Source organism: Neolamprologus brichardi, chromosome 18 (genome assembly GCF_056152115.1).
Source record: "Neolamprologus brichardi isolate AB-2024 chromosome 18, ASM5615211v1, whole genome shotgun sequence".
Classification (NCBI taxonomy): Eukaryota; Metazoa; Chordata; class Actinopteri; order Cichliformes; family Cichlidae; genus Neolamprologus; species Neolamprologus brichardi.
In genome coordinates, this window is record NC_142121.1 from 12387548 (window position 1) to 12410641 (window position 23094).

The 23094-nt window shown below is 40.8% G+C and overlaps 2 protein-coding genes across 2 annotated transcripts; both read right to left on the minus strand.

Moving 5' to 3' along the window:
- Positions 1-1089: 1089 nt before the first annotated feature.
- Positions 1090-6414, minus strand: LOC102796875 (uncharacterized). Its single transcript, XM_006792360.3, has 2 exons — positions 6056-6414; positions 1090-2335 (listed from the first exon to the last, which is right to left on the minus strand). The coding sequence occupies exons 1-2, from the start codon at positions 6324-6326 to the stop codon at positions 1392-1394; spliced, it is 1215 nt and encodes a 404-aa protein (XP_006792423.2). The 5' UTR covers positions 6327-6414; the 3' UTR covers positions 1090-1391.
- A 1649-nt stretch (positions 6415-8063) lies between these two features.
- arhgap30 (Rho GTPase activating protein 30) lies at positions 8064-21637 on the minus strand. The gene is made up of 14 exons (XM_035908343.2): positions 21621-21637; positions 20682-21061; positions 18503-18605; positions 18258-18402; positions 18087-18169; positions 17241-17348; positions 16806-16924; positions 16538-16709; positions 16219-16316; positions 15772-15849; positions 12727-13434; positions 11818-12026; positions 11061-11677; positions 8064-9996 (listed from the first exon to the last, which is right to left on the minus strand). Exons 2-14 carry the CDS (start codon positions 20767-20769, stop codon positions 8664-8666), a joined length of 3861 nt encoding a protein of 1286 aa, XP_035764236.2. The 5' UTR covers positions 20770-21061; positions 21621-21637; the 3' UTR covers positions 8064-8663.
- Between the last annotated feature and the right edge of the window lie 1457 nt (positions 21638-23094).

A 23094-nucleotide genomic window follows, 5' to 3' on the forward strand; every position in this document is an offset into this window, starting at 1 on the left:
CACAAATGGCTTATGGAAAAACAATGTTTCCACATCTGTGAATTTGAAAGGGACCTGCAGGGTATCATCAGGCATCCATGTGCCCTGCAACTACAGTGCAATGTCCTCCCTGCACGTGGACTTAAAAGTAGTATAAAACAACGACACACCCCCCAGTGACCACAGCTGTCCATGTGCACATCCACGTGGGAGCATAATCAGCATCACGGTTAACATCAATAAACAGACCATGTCTTACTAATCTTTTCAGTTCAATGTGCCATCTAAAGAGTGCTGGTTCATATAAGATGTTGGAGTTAACCACAGAAGCCGTTCTCAGAGAAATGAGTGCAGACACCCTCCAGGAAGCCTCTGACACGACAGGAACATCTACACTACACAGTCTGCTGGTGGTATGTTTGGGGAAACTGAAAACAAAGACCAAATATATTCCTCTGAGCCCTTCACACGTCACTACGCTCTTGCAGTTTCAATGCCTGAGAGAATTTTTTGCTACCCAGACTGCATTTAAAGGCCATCTAATATTTATATGAGAACACAGAAAAAGAAAATCTTCCCAACCTCTCTAGTAGTTCCTACTCACAGCATGAGAATCAATCAATAGTTGACATTTATGGAAGTTCAACTGTTAACTCTTGGATCAACACCAGAATGCCTTTATTTATCAGTTAGTGGTTATTTTTCTTTCTGTTTTATTTATTTTTTTCTGTCTGTGTAGGTTGTGGTCAAAAAAGGTTAAACTTTCATAAAATGTCTTTAATCTTTAAAACTTGCTAAATATCTAATTATACCTCTGACCTCACTTTTACATTTCACATCTACATCACATATGGTCGTGAAAAAGAGAATAAGCTGCCTAGTCAGAAAAATTAGATAATAAACTCAAATTATTCATGTCCAGTTATTTACAAATCAATACCTATTATCTGTTATATAATATTACCCACTACTATATGCTTTTTTTTTTCAAAAACACAATAATATTCCCTTAAAAGTAAATAATATCCAGTGCTTCTTTTTTTAGGTTAATTGTGATCATGCCATTAGGAAAAAAAGACATAGAAACTTTTTTCAAAAATAATAGTTACAATGTTTAGATTTCCCAGGAGATGAAATTTGTCACATTAATGGGACAAAATGTCAAATTATATTAGTTTAATTATGTGTAATATCTCACAAAGAGGTGTGCGTCCAATGGAAAAGCAAGACAAAGCAAACAATAAATGTAATGACTCTCATGCATCTGCCCCCCTGTAATGCAAATCAGAGGGCTTTTTATGTTTCTGTTCATTCACTCCAATAAAACTGTCAAAGCACACTCGTAAAATAAAAGGTTCATGCAAATGTTCAAACTACCGCAGTCCATCTCTGAGAGCTGCAGTATCTGATCGCTATCTTCCTTGCAGGTGGATCTCTTCATGTATTTTGAGGTTACCAAGCACCGTGAAGCTTTTACCGCACTGCCTGCAGCTGTACGGCTCCAGCCCGCTGTGGAACCGCTCGTGTCTGAGGCAGTTGTCCTGCCTCGAAAACATCTTACCGCAGATTTTGCAACTAAACGGCCTCTCCCCGGTGTGCACGCTTTGGTGCGTCCTCAGCCGGGTCTTCTGGGTGAAAGATTTCCCACACTCGAGGCACCTGAAGCGTTTGGAGGGTTGGTGGGTGGCTACGTGTTTCTCCAATTGAAACAGGCACGAGAAACTCTTGTTGCACAAAGAGCAGACGTAGACTTTCTGATTAGGTGTGCACACCTTCATCACCCTTTTGGCTTTAAAGACATCTCTACTCTGGTTAGGAGCGTCAGCATTTGAACTTGCTGAGATTGCTGCGGCTGTTTCCACGTGAGGCAGAGGGAGTAACGGCTCAGCTCGCAAGCAGTCACCCTGACTGCCTGCAGGGGGTGAAATACATCTGAACTCTTTATTATGAACAGACTCTAAAGCGATGCCTCCCATACACGCGGGGTGCGTCTCTACCTCCACTCTCACTGGCGCGCCTGCAGTTTCCTCTGTGGTAGACAGTAAAGAATTATAGGAACTTTCTGTGTTGCTCTGAGGAGAATACTGATCAGCGTCAGAGGGGAGGATCTGCATGTGCTGCTGCAACGCCACAGGGTTACTCTCAAACATGCTACAAGCAGGCCACATCAAGTCATCCTGCTCTGCCTTGAAGCAAACACCTGTTCTCGCCGTGTTGTCTTCTGTTTCGATGTTAGCAGGTTCATCCTCTGGCTCGTGCTTCACCACTGGCCAGATGTTTTGGCTCTCCTCTGTCACATTTTGGGCAGTTTTTGGTTGAAGAGACACTGCAACCATGTCCTGAGCTTCCTTTTTGTCTGCATTCAAAAGAATGACAACAGTGTTAACACTCGATTTCAATTCTCAACCAACAAAAGCAAGTCAACAGAGCATCTAACCAGTTTCACCAGTATAAGTGTTTTAGTGCTGTCCTTACTTGTTTACTGGAAACGGTTAGACATGTCAGTCACAAAGGGACGCTTCCTGATAAACTCTTGTTTTACAAAGTTTAGAAAGTCACTGATATACTGCAATAAACTGTTTTTATCTTCATAAGTTCTTGAGAGTTTTATCTGACTGATATATTATTAAAAAAGATTCAGTCAGTTTAATCTGAAAATGAAATGAATGTCAAAAAAAATGAATTTCTTTGATTCATCGAATTGGACCAAGACATAATAAAAAATATCCCAGCAGTTAGAAAGACAGTGTTATAAATTTATATTTAACTATCTTTATAAATGAACTACAAAGACTAAAATAAATTGTTGGTAAAGGATTCAGTCACCTATAACCGATACCTGTATATACAAACTTCGGTTGTTTATGTTTATAGGACCACCCTGTGTCTTCCTTTTATATTTTATTTTCCCTTGCTGTAAGAGCTCTGTAACACCGAAATTTCCCATCGGTGGGATAATAAAGATTTATTCTATTCTAATACACTCTTGAGATTCCTTCACAGGCACCTTAACCTCATTTCAGATGACCTCAGTGGGTCAGACGATAGGGTTAGGCAAGGTCTCAACGTGGTTTCACCTAAAACATCTGGAGGTAATGACCTTGGCTCATGTCATGAGGAAGTGAAGAAGCCTCTTGGATGAGGGGTGAAAGGTCTAAATGAAACAAAAAGAAATGGAGTGTGGGGCCTCCCTGCTGCTGCGGAGTCGGGGCGGTCTGCTTTTCTCCACCCCAGGGAAGAGGGTAACACCATGTAAGGAAGAGGACTCCCTTACTACATTTATTTATATTATACTATCTGTAGAGCACACCTTTCACTTTATTAAAAGCACCTTATCAAGCACTTTATTTAGCATTGCACTTTAAGCATGGATTTGCACAGTAAAACATTTGCACACAAGAAGTTTAAATATTTATTGACTATTTATTGGGAATTTTAAAATCAGTTGGTAGCCTTATTTCAGATCCTGAACAGCTGCTCCTCATCAAGGAATGTGGTGGTTGTCTGTCAGGAGAAAAGAATGGTGATTGAAATTGTGATTAAGGTTTACCAGTAAGGAAAACTAATGTAAATGTGTGTGTGAAATCTAGGGATAAAAGTGGTGCAAATAAGTGTAAGATAATGATTACTCACCTTTCTTGCCTGTGTCCTCCTCAGGGTGTTTGGGCAAATGTTTCCCTGGGGGTCCAGACACCATTTAAAGGTTCCGGGGGAGACCATTGGTAAAGAGAGCGTGGTGAATCTTTTTGTGCTTGGGTTTCTGGGTTTTTATAATATTGGGTTTGGTGTAATATTAAAGTGTGAAATATTTATTAATATGTAAATGTGAAATGTATTTGTGTATTTATTCTTATTGATATATTGTATACTGTGGTGGAAGGTTGGGATTTAATAACTTACCTGAGAGTGGAATAATGGTTAAGTCTGTGACAGCTGAACATATTTAAGGCTGCCAGTTGTCATTAGAGGGTGGATTTTTTGTGCTGTGAAGAAGCTCGACAAATTGTTGTAAGGAGAGCTGCATAGAAAATAAATACTTTGTTCCACTACACTTGCCTTGGTCCACCTCACTGTGTTTCCAGCCGCTAAGGGCCGCCCTGTTACACACCACCTGGGTCTGGGTGCAGTTTCCCCCTCTAGGGGCAAGCGGCAAGACCTGGGGCATAGAGTACGCTTGGGCAGTATGATTGTGTGTACAGTGTCTATCTATGTCTGTCTCCATGTTGGGTAAGTGCTGAGTATTTGCATATGAGAGCATGAAGGTGGGAATGGATGTTTGTATCTGTGTGTGCCCGTTTGTCTGTGTCTATATGTCAGGTCGGGTATCAGACGCCACCTCTCTGGGACATCTCAGGCCCTCCAAGGTATGGAGGCCTATCTCCCCCCACCACTTCCCCTGCCAGTGGCAGACGCCCTCAGACATCGGTGCGTTGGTGGTTCTTTGTGTCCGGGGATGGGCGTCCAGGTACACACTAGCTCACTCCTGGTGGCTGCTTGTCAGGGCCTCGGTCATTCTGGCATAGCTGGCTGCCGGTGGAGCTCACGGGCACGTCACTGCAACCCCCCCTGGCTTCTGCTCCGCGGCTGCTGAGTGACCCCTCATCTGGGACTCTCCTCAGCTCTTTCTGGGATAGTGGCGCGGCTGCCCCTCTGTTGGTCTTCCTTGGTCTCTTGTGCTCTGAGGGTCTCTGGATGTCTGGAGCCTGAATCTCCTCCATACCTGCTTCATGCCCTGGAGGATGGGGCTGTGGCTCCCCACACCCTCTAGCAGATCATTACATGAAGGAACCTTTTAAAAACAAGCGCGTCCATGCTCACAGGTGTACACACAGGTGCTCACACACATAAACAACACCCTTTTTGGCTCCTACCTCAAAGCACACTGTGCTGTCGATCCTACGTGCTGCACAATAATGTTTAATATTTAGTATTTACTGTCATATTCCCATAGATCATCGTGATGTTGTTTATTATATTGCTCTCTTTTTTTGCTTGTTTTCTCTATTTTTCTTTCTCAACAGGTGATCCAGGTCAGTGATATATGTATTTTTTGTCTGTTTGTCTTGTTGGTTTTTGTTTTTTGCCCTTTATCACAGTTTCTCTTCCCCGCTGTTTTTCTTTCCCTACCTCTCTTTCTCCCCTTTCATTTCCCCAGTGATGTCCGTCCCATGTGTAGCAAGTGAAAATAAAATAAAATAAACACTAAAAACAAAGTGAATCAAAAAGACAATAGGGCAAGGCCGGGATGGTCCATTTGGTAAAGTAAATCCTTTGGACATCTTTCTTGGCCTTTAGACAATAATTCTGATGGCAAAAGAACCAAACGGGACAGGTGCAAAAAAATAAAGAAGTCCAGTAGCTTTCTCCTTAGACTGTTACTGCTTGACATAAGCAGGACATCCTCCATCTGTGCTTTTAAGTCTGGACTTCCCTTTACTCTTTCCATTTGAAAAGGATTTTCAAATGAGGAGTGGAATCACCATTTTAAATGTTATTAGTAAATCGTGGATTTTTGAAACCATTTACTTATTACTATTTTTTCATATTGAGTTAAAAAAAAAAGATTTTGAAAATTAGTTTTTTAATTTGGAATTTGAAAATAGTTTTTTAAATGAGGTTTTTATTGAGAGTTTAATTCTATTTTTGTGAAATTCATTTTTAGTTTTAAGTATTTATTGATGGATTACTAATTAATTTTGAAACTACAGTGTTTTATTTAAAATAAATTACTGAAGTAATGTATTATTTAATAATGTTTGAATAAATACAATTATTTCAAAAATGAATTTACAAATGCAGAATTCATTATTTAAGCACAGAATTCTTTGTTTTGATGCGTGTGGCTCTTGTGGTCCTCCATTTATCAAAGCAATGTTTCAGTGTGCTTTATAAATACATTTCACTTACTAATGATTCATACTTCAGCCGAACCTCAACTTGAACCATCACAACATGATAGGGATGATCATTTATGTTCTAATGTGCAGTAAACATTTTTATAAGCAAAGGAAGTTAAAATTTGAGATTTTTTTGAGTAAGGTTCGTTTGGTCGGTTCCAGATGTTGCCGTTTCTTACCCGTTCGGAGCACCAGTTCCTCGGCTGTAGTCTGCGTATGTTTGGCTTCTGTAGCTGTGCTTGCGGCAGCTTCTTGAGCTTTCTTGAGCTCAGCCTCTATCAGCTTCAAACTTGCTCGGAGCTCCTGATTCTCATCTTTCCTCCGACTCAGCTCCAGGCGCAGGACCAGACTCCCGTCTTCCACCAGCTTCGTGATTTCTGCCACCGCCGCCTTCGCCAAGACGTCCATGATGGCTGCGACCTGCGCAGGAAACGACGAGGGAAAAGACATCCTATGACCCGAAGATTAAACCTCAGCTATAGATGTAAGCTGAACTACCAGCTGATGCATGTGGTGAGATCCAACTCCCCTGCTGTTATTTTGGTTCCCTTCCGGGAAAATGAAAAAGCGGATATGATGTAAAACCGACGGCTGTAAAACTTCTAATAAACATAATAATGATTATAAATCTCTCATAATAAACGGAGCAGTGTTCTCTAATGCAGCGGTCCCCAACCCCCGGGCCTCGGACCGGTACCGGTCCTTGAGTCGTTTGGTACCGGGCAGCGAGAGTTGAGGCTCAGGTGTGTAAATGTATGGTTTTCAGGCTTTTTTATCGGTTTTCAGCGTTATTTTGTTATCGTTTTTATCGTTAACTCGGTTTTCCTTGGTCTTTTCACGTGTGTTATGAATAAATCTTCTTTTTTTCGGTACCGGTACCAGTTTTATTTTGTTGTATTTATCCGCGACACCTTAAAGGCCGGTCCGTGATAATATTGTTGGGCATAAACCGGTCCGTGGCGCTAAAAAGGTTGGGGACCGCTGCTCTAAATGTGTCATATATATATATATATATATATATATATATATATATGAGAGAGAGAGAGATTTATAATCATTTCTAATCATTATGGCTCAGGTGGTGAGGTTGGTGGGCAGGGGTGGGGTGTGTGAGGACAGTGTTTGTTTGCAGTCCGAATGGCCCCGGGAAGAAGCTGTTTGTGTCTGGAGGTGTCGACCAGAGAGCAGTGGGTCAAAAAGGTAGTGAGTGGGATTCAAGGGGTCACCTGTGATTGCCCTGGTTCTCCTGAGACAGGAGCATCTGGCCATGGCCTCCAGGAGAGGCAGAGGGCAGCCAGTGTTTTGTTTTTTGGTTTTTTTTTGGGTGGTGTTAATTACCCTCTGCTCATCCTTCCTGTTGTCAGTTGTGGCCACTGCGTACCAAACACCCAGATAGTTGGAGTCCACGCTCTCCACTGAGGACCAGTAGAAGGCTAGCAGGAGCTTCTGGTTCAGGTTATTCTTCCTTACGACGCGGAGTTAGTGCAGCCGCTGCTGGACCTTCTTTATCAAGGCGATGGTGCTGTGGGTCCAGATAAGATCTACGGAGATGTGAGTGCCTAATGAAGTCTATTATGAGTTCTTTTGTTTTAAAGACCGTCAGCTTCAGGTTACAGAAGCAAAACAGAAGACGTGTGTGAGTGAGAGGGAGGCACGTAGAAAAAGGTGAATATGTAAGGAGCAAAGGTAGTGCAAGGTGGATGAGTATAAATGCAAGGGGTCAACCATCAAAAGCAATGAGCAGTGCACAAGAGAGGTGAAGAGGAGCGTTGGGGGTGATTTGTAAAGAAAAAAGTAACTTTTAAAGAAAATGTGTGACACACGGATAGCAGCAAGAGTGAAATGAAGGTTAACAAGATGGTAGTGATGTGTGATATATGTTAGTTAGACGGTGTAATCAACGAAAAGGAAGTCGAGTTATTTTTCGAGTGTTTTTTGAAGCTTGAAGAAGTTATTTTAATGATTTTTTTGTATTTACCTTCAGCTTATCTGTCAGTTAACATCCTGAAGATGTAAGCAAATCCCAGCAGCATTTTTATAACGTAACAATAAAAGCTATTTGTAACTTCAGCTTCAGCACCAACACACTTTGTTTGCTCTGATAAAGTTTAAATAAAGAAGGATTGAAGAAGACACAGCATATTGAAAACATGTTTTATTCACACAATGCAAAACAACTTTGGATCTGTTGACATCATATTCCTGCTAAATGATATAGTCTATGCATCTTTTTAAACACATTTGTATTTGGCATCAAACCTCTATTTTTATGTACACCTTTCTGTAACGAGAGAGAAAACTCGTTACTCGTGCAAACACCGAGTGTAACAGGGAGTGTATTCAATGCAAATATTTTTTACTTTTAGATTAACAACCCAGACTCTTGAAACTAGCAGTTCGTCCAGATGGTTTGTCACACTGGAGCAGCACTTCGGCACTTCAGTGTTTGTCATCTGTTTCAGTTTATTCCTCTTAATATCAGGATTCAAGATGCTGACCGTGTAAATCCAACCCCCGCATCTGATTCCCTCTATATCATCTCCGCGGTCTATTCTGTTCTGGTAAATGAACGGAGAACAAAACTTCCCTTGAACAATATTTATATTAGAAAACTATTGGTTTATGCATTCTACAAAGAAACACCGAAACGGCTAAATCAATTGCCTTACATAAGCAGGGCTGCTGTTGCTGTAATGTATAATGGAATAAATTCACCTCTCTATATAAGAAAATACAGCCTTTAACTTTGTGTGCGGAAAACTAGTTTGTACAATTCAAATCTCTACGTCACTTCCCCAGCGCGTCTGCCTCCGCCTCTCCTTCTCTCACCCTCTCTTTCTCTCTCCTCATGGTTGCAATGGCCACAGCCTCATCAAAGCACATGCTGAGGGGACTGTTTCTGACTTCGGCCCTGTCCCTCCTCCCCTCTCTCTCCCGGCTATCTCCCCTGAGCTTTGGACTCTCTTTTTTCTCAGAGCCCTCGTCGCTCTGGTCTCCGTCCTTGTCCTGCTCTCCTGGGACTCTCAGCGTGTTGTCTCCCCCTCTGTCGCCGTCTCTTCTCTCTCTTTGCTGCTGCTGCTGTCGGATGGTCAGGGCGGTGATTCTGCAGTGCTGCGGCTTCGGAGGCACCACCGGCACGGCTTTAACTTGGTAGATCTTCGGCTGTGAGGAGACCAGCGTGCTTCCGACACCCTCTAAGGGGCCGTCACTCTTCTCACTCTCTCTTCCCTCTGTCATATCAGAGCCCACCTCTTTAAATTGGTTATCTTCACTTGGCGCAGTTTCAAGTTGCTCATCAGCTGTCTGTTCACCATCGCTCTCATTCTCTGGCTGATCTGAAAACTCTTCTGCTGTGACACATTCCTGAGAGTCTTCCTTGCTGGCCATCTTCTCGTGAGTTTCTCTCTGGGTCTCATCTTCGTTAAACTCTTGTTGCATTTCTAAACTTGTTGGCGCTCCTTCAGCCGTCTCCACTGGTTCACCATCTACTTCTATCATACCTTCCGTCTTCTTCGCTTCCTCTTTGTCGTCTTCCACCATTTCCTTTGATCCGTGCTCTTCGTCCTGTTCATCTTTTACCAAATGTTCTTGCCCAACATCACCCTCCCTCTCAGACTGCGCCTTTTCCTCATCTTCTATCACTTCAGATACAATGTCCTCAAGTTCTTCCCAAATGTCATTGTGTGTCCCACAGATTTGGGTATCCTGCTCATTGCTACTGTCGTGTTCTCTGTCAGCTTTTCCCTCTGAGGTTTCTTCCCTCATTTTCTCATCACTTTCCTCTATTTTCAGTACAAACTGTTCACACATGTCCTCCATTTCATTGCATATCACACCATTCTCCCCCTCCTTATTGTCTCTTTCTGTTGTACCCCCGCCATTACAGCTTCTGGTATGATTTGTTGATTCAGTTTCTTTCTGGTTCATCATTTCCTGAGATGGACAATCGCTGTGAGCAATTTCAACTACTTCCTTCACCTCCTCAACGCTCGTGCCAGCCACAGTGCTGGATTCGTCAGTGTCCTCGGTGACTGGCAGTGGAAACTCTGTACAGCAGGTTGTTGAGGATATTTCACTTTCAGCATCTTTCATAACATCCAGATGTTCCTCTGTTTCTCTGCTGCAGATAGTTAAGAGACAAAAACAGTTTAGACGCATACAATATAAGTGAGACTTTAAGACATATTAACATTACTTTATAGAATTCTTTGAGCTCTAATTTTGAGCTTCTTATTTAATATTTCTTCCTGGTTTAATTAAACTTGTAGCAGTTTATTCTTGTAGCATTTCTCAAGCTGATGACACAAAGTTTAATGTATCAAAAGAGAATTCCCCTCAGTTTGTTATGATTTTCTAATGGAGGGATGGGAAGAACATGTGGTGCTATCTGCCACACTGTACTTTTAATCTTTTTCCACCAGGGGGTGCACACAGGTTTCAGGCATTAGCCTTCAAATCATCCAAGTAGTGGCCACTGTGACCACACAACTTAACTACAGGATACTGGAAAACAAAACACCGCAGCAAAACAAGAGCGAAGTGATTATAGTGTCTTTTGAAAAGCGTGCAGTTGGGTTTCTTCTCCAAAATCAGCCACAAAAACATAACTGACATGTAAACCTTTGAAAGTTTATATGTTAAGCATGCTGGCACTATTTACATCTTTGTCATTCATGTGGAATAACGTTTCTCATAAGTAAGGTCAAATAGCCTGTTCACTCTCCATTCTATTTCTGTTTGGCCTTCTCAAACTCCTGAGGGAAATATCTGGGTCATTACAGTCTAAAGGTTTCACCGGCTGACTGTTGTCTGGGTATATTCAGATTATTAGGTTGTTTGTTTCTGAAAATAGCTGCTGCTGCTGCTGCTGGACCCAGTTGCAGAGAAAGACGAAAACAATAAGGCGAGTTTAAAACCAAAATAACGAACTGAAAGATGCTCAAACATCATATGTCAGACAGGAAGTGCAGAACCTGGTCACATTCTAATTAAACATCAAGCATTTAAGCTACAATCACACACACTGTTGTGGTTATCTGACTCACTGTTAGTGTAAAATAATAGATAAAATAGTTGTTATTGTGCTTTTTCTGTCTGCCAGTCAGGAAAGATTAAGACAAAAATGCACATGCATGGTAGCTATAATGATAAATACTAAAATCTGAGATTGTAATCAGTTGTCACCTTTGCATGTCGTTTTCCAGCTGGTCTCCTTCCTGATGAACTTTAGTTTCCTCTTGTTTTTCTGTCATCTCCTTTTCATCCAGTCCATTTTTATCTTCTCTGTCGTTCACTTCTACCTGCTCCCGCTCTCCCGTAGTTGTTTCTTTACATGCCGAATGTTCAGTTTTCAGTGACTGGCAGTCTCTTTCTTCAGAGCTCTCTATGTAATGCACAGAAACGCTATCACGAAGGGAACTTTCTTGTCCATCAGTTTCTGGTTCCAACCCAGAGATTGTGTTCAAAAAGAAATCCGTTGGAAGGCTTTTAACGAACATGCTCTCGTCTTCCTCGCTACTGTATTCGTTATCACATATGATGTCCCCCATAGCCTCGTCTTCAGATGAAGACTCATCCTGTCCGTGGACAGGCGAGGTCATGTAAGGCAGGCTGAGGGATTTTGTGTGTCGACTGTGCAAGTCGAGACTGAGCGGTCTGTGTGGGTTTGACTCGCTGGGACTTTGAGGGCCTGGACGCAGGCGTGACTGTGGCTCTGGAGGACAAGGAGAAGTCTGAGCTTGAGCCATTGTTTCATACTCATCGTCTGAGTGGCAAGGAGGTTCAACAGAGAACTCCTGCACCTAATTGGAAAAAAGAGGAACCACATTAAAAAGCTTTCACAAATACAGCGTAATACTGCTCCTGTGCAAATAACCATTTTCTTCTGCAAACCTCCAACTTCTTATGTGCTAAGAAAGATTTGCAACCATAAAAAACACACCTGATAAGAGACACTGCAGTCCATATGGTCCATTCCACTGCAGTCCATTTGGTCCAGGAATTCAAAGTTGTCTTGAATGTAGCCAAACATATTCTGGTTGTCGCCTGCCACCTCTGTTGAGTTGAGAACATCAGAAGCATCGAACTCTCCATTATCTTCATGCTGAGTGTCCTCTGGCTGAAGCTCAGGCGTCTCACTAACTTTCATTTCTGTCAATGAAACAACGATCATGAGTTAATGAGTTTCACAACCGAGTAAAATTCATTTGTTGCACTGTACTTGCAATAGTTTAATTCTAAGACAGCTGCAGAAAAACAAAGAGAAAAAACAAATATTTGGGGAAAATACAAGCGTAAGATTATTGGGCTTATTTTTTGACTGATTCTCAAAATGTGCTTGGAGAAAATAAATAAAAACAAAAATGTTCAAGTATTTTAAAAGGCTATAGTCAAAGGTTGGGGCAAAAAAGACTTAGAGCAGCTGAATGGATTTAATCCTTCAGAATACCCTAATGTGGTAATTTGCACAAAACACATACAGAAGTCAGATTGGCAGGTATTTGGTATTCCTGCTAAAGGGCACCACCGGAAAAGTCGAAGGTCAAACGTTTGACCCGTTTATGAAACTTAGCAGAACTGTTTGTGGAATCTTATATAAAACCACATTAGAACTCAGGGTTACATTAGAAAAAGTCAACAAAGAGAAAAGTCGCTAGTCCCCCTGGGAGTGTTTCCTCAATAGGTGCACCGGAGCTCTTGACTATTTGTACCAAATTTTAAAGCAATCTTTGTAGTAGCAGCTAAGACATTTAAGTTTGAACCAGAAAATCAATAACTGATGTGCAAAACAGTTATTATTTGCAGTCGTTGTAAGGAAAAGTGGTCATTGTAATAAAAAAGTTCAAATTACCCATATATTCATCATCTTCAACATTTTGTTCAGCATTTTTGGCATCACCTTTGTTATCTTCTTCTGAGTTGGACAGGAGGCTTTTGTCTCGTTGTCTCTCAGGTTCATCTCCTTTCTCTTCTGCTCCTTCTTCCGTTTTCTCCTCAGCACCACCTGCTGCCACCGAATCCTCTGTCGTCTCCACGTCTTCTTCACTGCTTTTCTCCTTTTCACTTTTCACTTCCTCCTCCTCCTTCTTGGTTTCTTCCACATTCCATTCCATTACTCTGCTTACCTTCTTCGCTGCCTTTTCTGCTCCCGCCTTGTCACCCCCGTTTTTGTCTCTACGGTGTATGATCCTGTCAGCCCCGCCCCCTTGAAGAACCCCTAAAGCCAGGTTAGAGGTGATATGTAGTGGCACAGTAACCATGGTGGGTCCTGTGATGTGCATGGCTGCTCTCCGACCAGCTTTAGTGGATATTCCTGGAGATCTGGACTGGACAGTATCATTGCCTGCTAATCCTAAACCTTCTGGATCAAGAGCTGTGTAGGTACCCTGTACGCCTGCACCACCGCTTACTAGCCCTGTTCCCCTGCGGTAGGTCACAGCATATTCACTGGCACCTAATCCACCTGAAGATACTGGGAGCTCAGAGACAGCCTGAGGGGTGGTAGTGACAAGGGGAGACATGCTGGTGGAAGGAGGGCGCTGGCCAGGACGCCTGGTACCTAAAAATATAATGACAAATAAGAGTTTAGCCTAAGTGAAAGGTAAAGTTGAGTCTAAATTTTGATATAACCTGCAAACAATCATTTGAATCAACAATGAATCCTCCAAGGTTGACAGAATCAAGTTTATGCATGATTATCCATGTTGAAACACCCGACTGTGCACCTTGGGCACTGACTTGATCTCAACTAATTTCACTGGGCTGGACTGAACCATGACCTCTTGACTGTATTTGTGCTTTTTGGAGTATTTTGAGCTTATCTAATGATGTGGCTTTCTTTGTGCTTACTTGTATTAAAAAAAAACCCACAAAAGGTCTGTGCTCCAGGTTTGACAAGTGAAAATCTAGTAAAGTATACTTTTCACCAGTGTGGCAAAATATTCTCACAGCAGTAATGTGAGAATAATCGTGTCTTTCCTGTACACAAATATCCCATTTCTATGTTCACATACTTATTCATTCTATGTGTATTTATATTAGAGGGGAGGTCTTGATGTGTTAAATTTCTACCTTCTGTTTTTCAAACATGAGTTTGTGTATGTCTGATACCAACTTCATTCATGTATTTTGTGTTGTGTTTTCATTTACTCCAAACGATCTTATATGTAAGGATTTTTTTCCAGGTACACAAAATCATTTCTCTTGTTTAAGTGGAGAAAACGTCCACATTTGGAGACTTAGGGATTGGTGGTGCCAATGGGTATTTTAGGACATTTATTTTAACTGCTCTATTAAGAGTTTGTTACAACAACAACAACAACAAACTTTATATAGCACATTTAAAAACCAGTGGTGTGCCAAAGTGCTTCACATGCAAGAGGGTAAGATGAAGTTACAGGGAAGGATGAGGGCTATGGCAAGGTACCAAAACGTGCTAGCAGGTTGAATGGCATTAAAACACACGAAGGCAAAAGAATTGCATATAAAAGCATAGAAGAAGGCTAAGTGTAGAGGATAAAACAGTCAAAAAAAATTAAAAATTAATTAAAAGTAATTAAGAAGCCGAAGATAAGAATAAGCGTTAAGCTAACTATCAAGCAAGCGTTAACTGGTAGAAAAGGCGAGGCTAAATAAGTGGGTTTTAACCGCGTTAGAGATTTGTTAGTTCCACATGGTGTACGGTAGGTTAAATATTAACAACAGCAGTGGCTGCAGTGACTCCAGACATGCTCATAAAAGTATGGCACAAGTTTTGCAATTGCATGGACATATGGCCTGCTCAGAATCAGAATCAAGTTTTTTGCAAAGCTTTTACAGAAACGGGGAATTTGTCTTGGTGTCATTGATACAGAAACAGAATATGTAGTATTTACAGTATATATAATCTATATTTCTCTATATAAATACACTAAATAAGAATATATACTAAATACCTACAGATGTTAGAATATAAATTAAAAATTAAAAATTAAATGAAGGTTATGGGTGGGGGGGCAAAATGTAGGTAGAACATGATGTGCAAAGCGCTGTTTTGTATGTAAAACCTTAATAATATTTTAAGATTTACCGCAAGTTTCTACGTCCATTACTTTAAAAAACATAGCCTCTCCAAACTGAATAATTCATTTTGATACACTCTGTACATTAGCTTCAAATTTACGCTAGCTCTCATGGGAAAAAACAAATCAGCTGGTGTCTATAAACGTTAATGGATTTTACATTTTGTCACGAGACTGGGTTAAATTCTAGCATTTTACTTTGTGCTACTTAAGATTAATTTGCCTGTGTCACTCTTTGCATTGCACTGATGCAGTCTATAAATGTTTCTAGCTAGCCATTCTTGCTAGTGGTTGTAGTTAAACCGCTAGTAAATGTGGTCACTTCTTACTTCAAAATATGACTTGTAGTCACTGCTGGTAAAGTACTCTGAGACATCAGTAAGACTAGAAAAATTAAAAGCACTATATAAATACCAGCACAGTCCAAAAACTAAGATGGGGATGGCTTAATTGCTTCAAAGCGGGACTTTACAAAATGGCATGTAAAAGCGCTTTTTTTCTTCAAGACATTAGAAAACAAGCTCCATTCAACTCTATTGTGTGGTGATGGTGGAAGACGTTCACAGTCAGCTTTTCACTATCACCGGATGCATTTAAATGAAATTTTATCTGCTCATTTTCTTCTTATACGTAAGCACTGCAAGTTCACATTTTAACAAACCTCAGAGTCTTACAGCTTAATCAAATCAAACTAATTAAATCAACATTTCAAATTCTTTAGAGAAGAGTTTATATCTAAATAAATATTAAATTCACATACTTCTTAACATTTGTACTGCATTTAATTATTTTTCTAAGTAACAAATTCATCATTTTAATGTTTCAGAAGACGATACCTTCATTTGGATAGGATGGGGAGCTGAGGGAGTCCATGCTTCTTGCAGGTCTCAGAGCAGGCCTTTCTTTCTCTGGAGCTGAAAAAATATAAAAAATATTTCTAAGATAAGTGAGATAATATATAGAGAGAAGCTGTTGGAACTGATCTATGGGAGACTTAAAACTGATGTCCAAAACAGCAGCCAGCAGCAACAGTTTTCTAAAAGTACATTAATAAAAAGTGCCAAAACACAAACAAATTATATTTACATTTTTAAATATTTATATTTAAAAATATGTGAGTTTGAATGTCATTTTAAATGTTACTATTTCCTAAAAGTGAAAAGAAATTAGAAAACAAACCAAAGAATATAAAGTTGTTAACACGCAAACCTGTTTATGGAAAAAGAGAAATTAACTTAGTATGAATAAATGATGTGACTCATTTCTATGTGAAGGTTTTGTACCTTTGGTTGAAGGTTTGTGTTTTCGCCGTGGATCCGGGAATCGTCCTCCAATGTTAAAGATGGACATCCACTTCCTGCCTTTAAGGGATCCTTTCCTCCTGAGGCGAGCAAGACACGCGCATTTGCAAGACGTTTATATGAAAAGAAATGTTATTTTCTAACATACAAGCATCACTTGCATTATCCCTGAGAAAAGCTTAACTTGCTGCTGACTTCAGTTCATCTCATCTTCACCTGATACTCTAAAAAGTGTAAGCGACTAAGATTTTGTGTATAACGGACAGTAATGGTGACCCAGATAAAGAAATGGTTTACTCACTTGTCTGTGCCTTCAATGATGGCATGGTAAGGTCTTATGGGAAGTGGACCATCTCCTGGACTGATGTTCCCATAGCTACAAGCTGGGGTGGGAACAGGCCGGAATAAACATTCCTCCGTGTTGGGGAATGCTGATGGGGATGGGAGGGACTTCCTTCTCTCGTTTGATATGTCTGAAGAGGTCAGAGGAAAGATTTTAAGCAGTGGTACATAAGTTTATCGTCTTTCTCTGCACGTGAGTGTCTGTGGATGCACATCTGTGTTCTGACCTGCATCAGGAAACAGCTGAGGGACGTGTGTGAGAATGAACTCCACCACGATGGACTGGACCCTGACCTCCATGAAGGCCGCAGTGCCATTGAATCCTGTCGCTTCAATGTCTTTAGACCTTTTCATACAGATTGATAGATTGGTTTAGTGATTGATTATCACAACTGCAAGACATGACTATGTACTAAAGGAGAAGAAGGAATGGATGAAAACAACAGAAGAACAAAGTGAAGCAGAAAAGGAACAAGGAACAGGTAAGCAAAGGCAGCGGTACACGATACAAGGTTATTGAATCGCATACACTATAAATTGAAATTACAGTAACTTTCAGCAGTTTATATATATAGTATTTTCCCTCAGAATGAAAGCAGGTAGTGTATCCCTCAGTTCACAAGAGCACATATCTGAGACACACTGATTTTTCATTAACACACCTGAGCAGGTTGGGGGCCCAGACAATGGCCAGGTTCCTGGCGTGCATGTTGGTTTCTGACGAATACGAGGCCATTCTGACAAGATGACGCATGAGAAACTCCAGAGTCCTGTAGGACACACATGATACATGATCAGCTTTTAAATCTGCAGCCTTGTTAGAAACAGTATTATTTTACACATCAACCATGTAATAATCAATATTATCATCTGTAAATGTGGGATTAATGGTGGTTTTCCTAAAGGAAATACTGTTATTGGTCAGTTCTTTACTTTTTAATTGGTAACTGTACTGGACTTTTGGACTGTGTGATCCAACTAAGTGAAGTATTTCAGCCATGTTGAACTGTAATGAGAGCCCAGGGTAGACCCAGGGCACGCTCTCTTGGCTGGCTTTGGAAGGCCTTGCATGCCCCTGGAGGACGAGGTGGTTAGGGAGAGAAGCGTGTCGGCATCTGTGCTTATGTTTCTACCCCATGATAATAGATTGATGATGGCGGACCAAAACCACCAGTTCAGCCCATTTATATGTAATTAAGCAGCTTCACGGGGTCCAGTGTTGTTATCTGTAAATGTACAGTTTTGTAATATTTTCCTACATGGTTTCCTTGTGGCAGTGAACTAAAATCTACATATAGAAGAATTTACTAAAGCCTGTAAAGAATGTTTTTCCAAATAGTGAGCACTTTGTAAAAGCCCTAAAACTAATCTCTGGTGAAGTAATAAAATTGAGCTGATCTGTTGTGGTAGTTACTGGAGAGAAATAAAAGGAGACGCCCTCTGCTTCAGTGCAGAAATACAGGTTATTATATAGTAAGCGGCTGTCATTGGGATGCAGAGGGTTGTACCTGTAATGAGGTGCTGGTAGCTCTTTCAGGACATCACCGATCTTTACTAGCCTCTCCTCCTCTAGCTGGATGGCCACAGCCTCCTGTTAGAATACGTGTTATTTTCTGTTTTCATGCCTGTAGACCAGTCAAGGATTTTATTTTGTTTTTTTGCATGTCTGAGATACTCACAGCAAATTTGTCATACAGCTGATATGTGAGCAGAGGGTTGGGCAGCTCTCTGAAATAAGCTTTACACAAAGAGCTGACACAGTGGATGTCCTGCAGGTACACATCCTTGTTCAGTTCAGGATTACCATCACTCTCAAACTCACCCCTGTTTTGAATGATAATAACATAATCGAATAGCCGTTAAAATATATGTGGATTATATTGTTTATTTACAGGTAAAGGTTTACCACACACAGACATTTTACCTGAGTTTCTGTATATTGGATGACACTCCAGACAACCTGTAGATCCCATCAACAATCCCATGATGCTCCACAAACTCACTGCAGCATCGCAGCACCAGTGGAACTGTGAAAGAAGACTCAAATGAATAACCTGGATATGGGCCTAATAAAAGCATGGAACATGTTCAATCTGTCATCTTTAGATGAAACTTTATTAATCCCTCAGGTTGGTTCCTCCGAGAAATTCTGGAAATTCAGTACATATACAGTCAATAAGTCTATCAAATCTATAATTTTATAACTAAAGCATACTGATGACTTTTGACGATGAAAATTTGCCCGGTTTCTCATGGTCCACGGATCTTATTGATAATGATCCTCTGACATCTAGAGGTTCATGCAGAGCATCAGACATATGACTCAAAGACTCCTCGATCAAAACCTATGAAAGACTGTTGTAATGAATATAATTTCCAGGGTTAAAAACCTTATTTCAGGGTCAAAGTCACCACACCATTTATACTATATATATAAAACTTATGTTGTGGTAGTTGGACAGGTTATTTTTAAGTACATTTCTGTAATACTGAGATTTGACAAATACAAACATGAAACTGATTTCAGCCACAGCTTTGTTGTTGTTTTGTCTTTGCGTATTGATAGTGAGAAAAATTAGCATACCAAACTATGACTGTGAACACAGCAAATATTCTGTCTGCTTAAAACAGTTATGTTTGCTTTGTCATTGTTGACATGTGGGCATTTAGCTTGAAGCACAGAAGTGCCAAAGACTACATGGATCCCTGAGAGGAATATTTCCGTTCTAAGGGTCACGGTTAAGTTGGCCAGGCGCACGGCAGACACCTTCCTTGTCCTTTCATCCCATTTATTGACATTATGTCCGATATTTTTTTTTCTTTATTTCATGTAAGTGGAAACATTACTGACAAGAAATGTGTTGCATCCCTGCTAAAATCTTAAAATACCAGAAAATAAAACAGAAGCTGAAGTGCAAAAATCATTGTTTCTCCAGTTATAGTACCACAAAAAAGTGTTTGCCCCATCTGACTTCTTAGTTTGTTGCGTATTTGTCACAGTTATATTTTATATGTTTCAGATTATCTAACAGATTCTAATATTAGACAAAGACAACCTGAATAAATACAAAATGCAGCTTTCATTGTTCAATTGTCCCCTAAGCCTTATAAATGGCTTTGTGACCCTTGGCAACAACGACTGCAATGAGTTTTTCACTTTGCTCTGGAGGAATTTTGTCTCACTCATGTTTGCAGGATGAATTAATAAAGCCACACTGGAGGGTTTTCAAGCATGAATGGCCAGTTTAAGGTCATGCTAAAGAATATTTCACTATAACACTCCAACACTATTATTTTGGAGTTTTTTAAACCAATCAGAGGTGGACTTGCTGGTGTTTTGGATCACTGTCCTTCTTTTCAGCTCAACTCTGTTTGAGCTTTAGGGCATGAACTGTTGGCCAGACGTTCTCCTTGAGCATTTCTGGTAAAGAGATGGTTCCATCAGTTACAGAAAGTCGTGCTGAAGCAGCAAAGCAGCCCCAGACCATCACACTATGCCCACTTATGACTGCTGGTCTGATGTTCCTCTAAAAAAGTCAACCTTTGTCTCATCAGTGCCAGAATACTTTCCCAAAAGTCTTTACCTTTTTTTTTTACTTACCCCCAAAGTAATTTGCCCTGCGATGTCCCACGCTTTGCCCACAATGAGTCAGTCGTGGTCGCATTATAAAATGATTAAGACTTTTTCAAATGTTTGACTCAGCCTGGTGTGGTTTGACAAGCAAAGTCATAATCTGAACGTTGGCCTTCACGACTTGCCTATGTTTTTTAAAAAAAAGCATAGGCAAGCACTTTACTACAGAGTGAGATGCTAAAGAGTTAAGAAACATGAGAAATATCCCATGAAATGTGCTTAATAGCAGGTTGCTTAAAGCGAACCTGTCAGTGAATTAAATTTGTACTTTTAAATGTTCATTTTAGTAACACTTCTGTGACATGTTTTATCTACATGGTATAAACGGTACTTGTGCTGATGTTTGACACCCATATGTAAATGATTTATCTCTGCAGGATGGTGTTTAATGCAACGAAGAAAACTATGACAAGTGCAGAAAACAACAATAAGAGCAGGACATGTTTTCTAATCAGGGTTGCTCACTTACCCTCTTGACCAGAGGTATTTAGATGCTCCAACAGATCACATCCAAACACCTTCTCTTTGTTGCCCCCTTTTCTTCGAACTCTCCTCATCTCTTCCTGTCTTCTCTTTTCACCTCACATTCAGACTGGTCCCCTCTGCCCTGCTGGTGACGGTCAGGTTCACTAACTGTCTGTTCTGGATGCGTTGACCAAAATGGTTAAAGTGACGATGACTCTGATAAAACGTTGCACATTTCAGAGGTTTGACTGTGCTGCTGCTGCTTCTGTTTCCTTTGCCTCAGTGCATGTTGTTAGGTGCAGGTTGTTTCCTCTGTGAGCTGCGCTGCATTGGGGCTGTCACGTAAAATCGAGCGTTAGGACATACTTTGTTGTGTCTTCCTCCCTGCAAAAGCAGAAATGATAACGGTTTCGTTGTGGATATAGCAGTTTCACGTTTTAACAATGAACAATCTCACAGCCGAAATCAAACAAACTGCACTGAACGCTCGCCTTGCATATGTGGCTCTTCACTTCCCCCTGATGCACTCAATTTATTTTCGAATGAAAGGCCACACCCTTGCGTCTGTACTTCTCGTATTCACTGAAAAGAGCCCCTGAACGTTTCGCTCCAATCATGCTATAAGGTTCCTCTGAGGTGGTGGACCAACTTAAGCTTCTAATCTCCGCTCCTGCCTGAGGACTACGCTCACTACAGAGCCCGGTCTGTCCTCCCTGCCCTCATGTCAGGGCCATCGCGGCCCTGTTCTCATTTCAGCGGAAGTCGAGCACTGAACATATAGATTCACAGAGACGTTCAAACTCTCTCCCCACTCTCTCCATCTTCCTGACACCTGCCGCTGCTCTCCTATCATCCACCACCCCTCCCAATCGGTCCACGTTTTTGGAAAGACTTTAAATGTGAGGAAACAAACAAATTAAAAAGCGAACACAAGTGTTCCTACCTTCACTCTGCATCGGCACACAAGTAGCAGCATAAAACGATGACGCAACAAACCACTAAACTTCCCCTGTTTAACTTCCTGAGTGTCTCTCCTTCTCTTGTGCTTTCTCTCTGTATTTGGCCCTCTGTTTCTCCGCCTCTGCTGAGTAGGGAAATCAGTTCATAGTATCTGTACAGTTCATCTATTTCCCTCACATGCGCTGCGTTTGTCTCTCTGTGGGCTGAGCTCCATCACCCCGACTGAAATAAGTAGATCTGAACGTACCTTAAAGATGAGGGACGAAATCTGATTACATTTTCTTCCATTTTAACAGTTTTACATCATTGCTACATATAAATATAAATATAAATACTAATATAAGTACCAGCAAAGTATCACATAGGGGCTCAAGAATGATCACAGCTGTCATACAAAGATTCAGTATGTCAGTGAAATCATAAGATAAACTAAAGCTAGTTACTAAGCCACAGATCACGAAGCAGTATCACACTGTGCCAATGAAGGAGAAGACAAACACATGAGCAAGAAAAGTAGTTCAGAAAACCACAAAGAACACGAATGCACCACAAAGTAACAAAAGAGTCACAAAGCACTGCAGAGAAACACAAAAAGTCTAGTTGTGTGTGTGTGTGTGTGTGTGTGTGTGTACATTAAACACTGTCTGTGTTGATGCTATTCTTGCAGTATCCTGTTATTTGAAATAAAGCCCTCAAAACTGTGGACCTGCTGGGCTTTTTCCCTTTTACAGTTCATCACAGATGTTTTCTACTGTAAAAGGTTTAATTGTAAGAATCCCTGTTAAATCAGGTAAGTGTGGAATACTTATCACACCTGATTGTTCTCCGGCTGTTGTTCTCTGGATGGTTTACCTTCCTTTACTTATTTGCATCTCTGAGCTACAGTTTTGTAACTTCCTGTATTTTAATATGCTCCATTGCTTCTTCAGCTGTTATCATGCAATTTTCTTGTTGTATCATCTCTAACAAATTGGCACGACATAGTCACCACTTATAATTCACTCTTAGGTCATAAGTAATGGGTTTTATATCAGTGCTTTATACATTGTTTTAACAATAACCTTAAATTTGCCAGGTTGTGCACTTGATTAATATTGCACATGTAATTGTTGGAAAATCTTTTAGTTTGTCTTGTGGATTTTAAGGTTTTGAATTTTCCGGTAGGTTATTGAGCCAGTACTCTGCAAGGCATTCCCAAAATTTATGAAGGCTGTGACTAAGAAATTACAAAGTGGTGCAGCACAAGAAGGACCTGGATTCAAATCCGTCGCCTTCTAACCTGGCTGTTGGTGTGAACATGAGCATGAATGGTTGTTTGTTTTAGGCCTGCAGCAGAATGGTGCCCTCACCTTCAAATGTGCACCCTGCCTCTCACCCAAGGAGAGCTGGGACAGGCTCCAACCCCACTGCCACCCTGAACTTGATAACCAGAAGAAAATGGATGGATTGTTATTTCT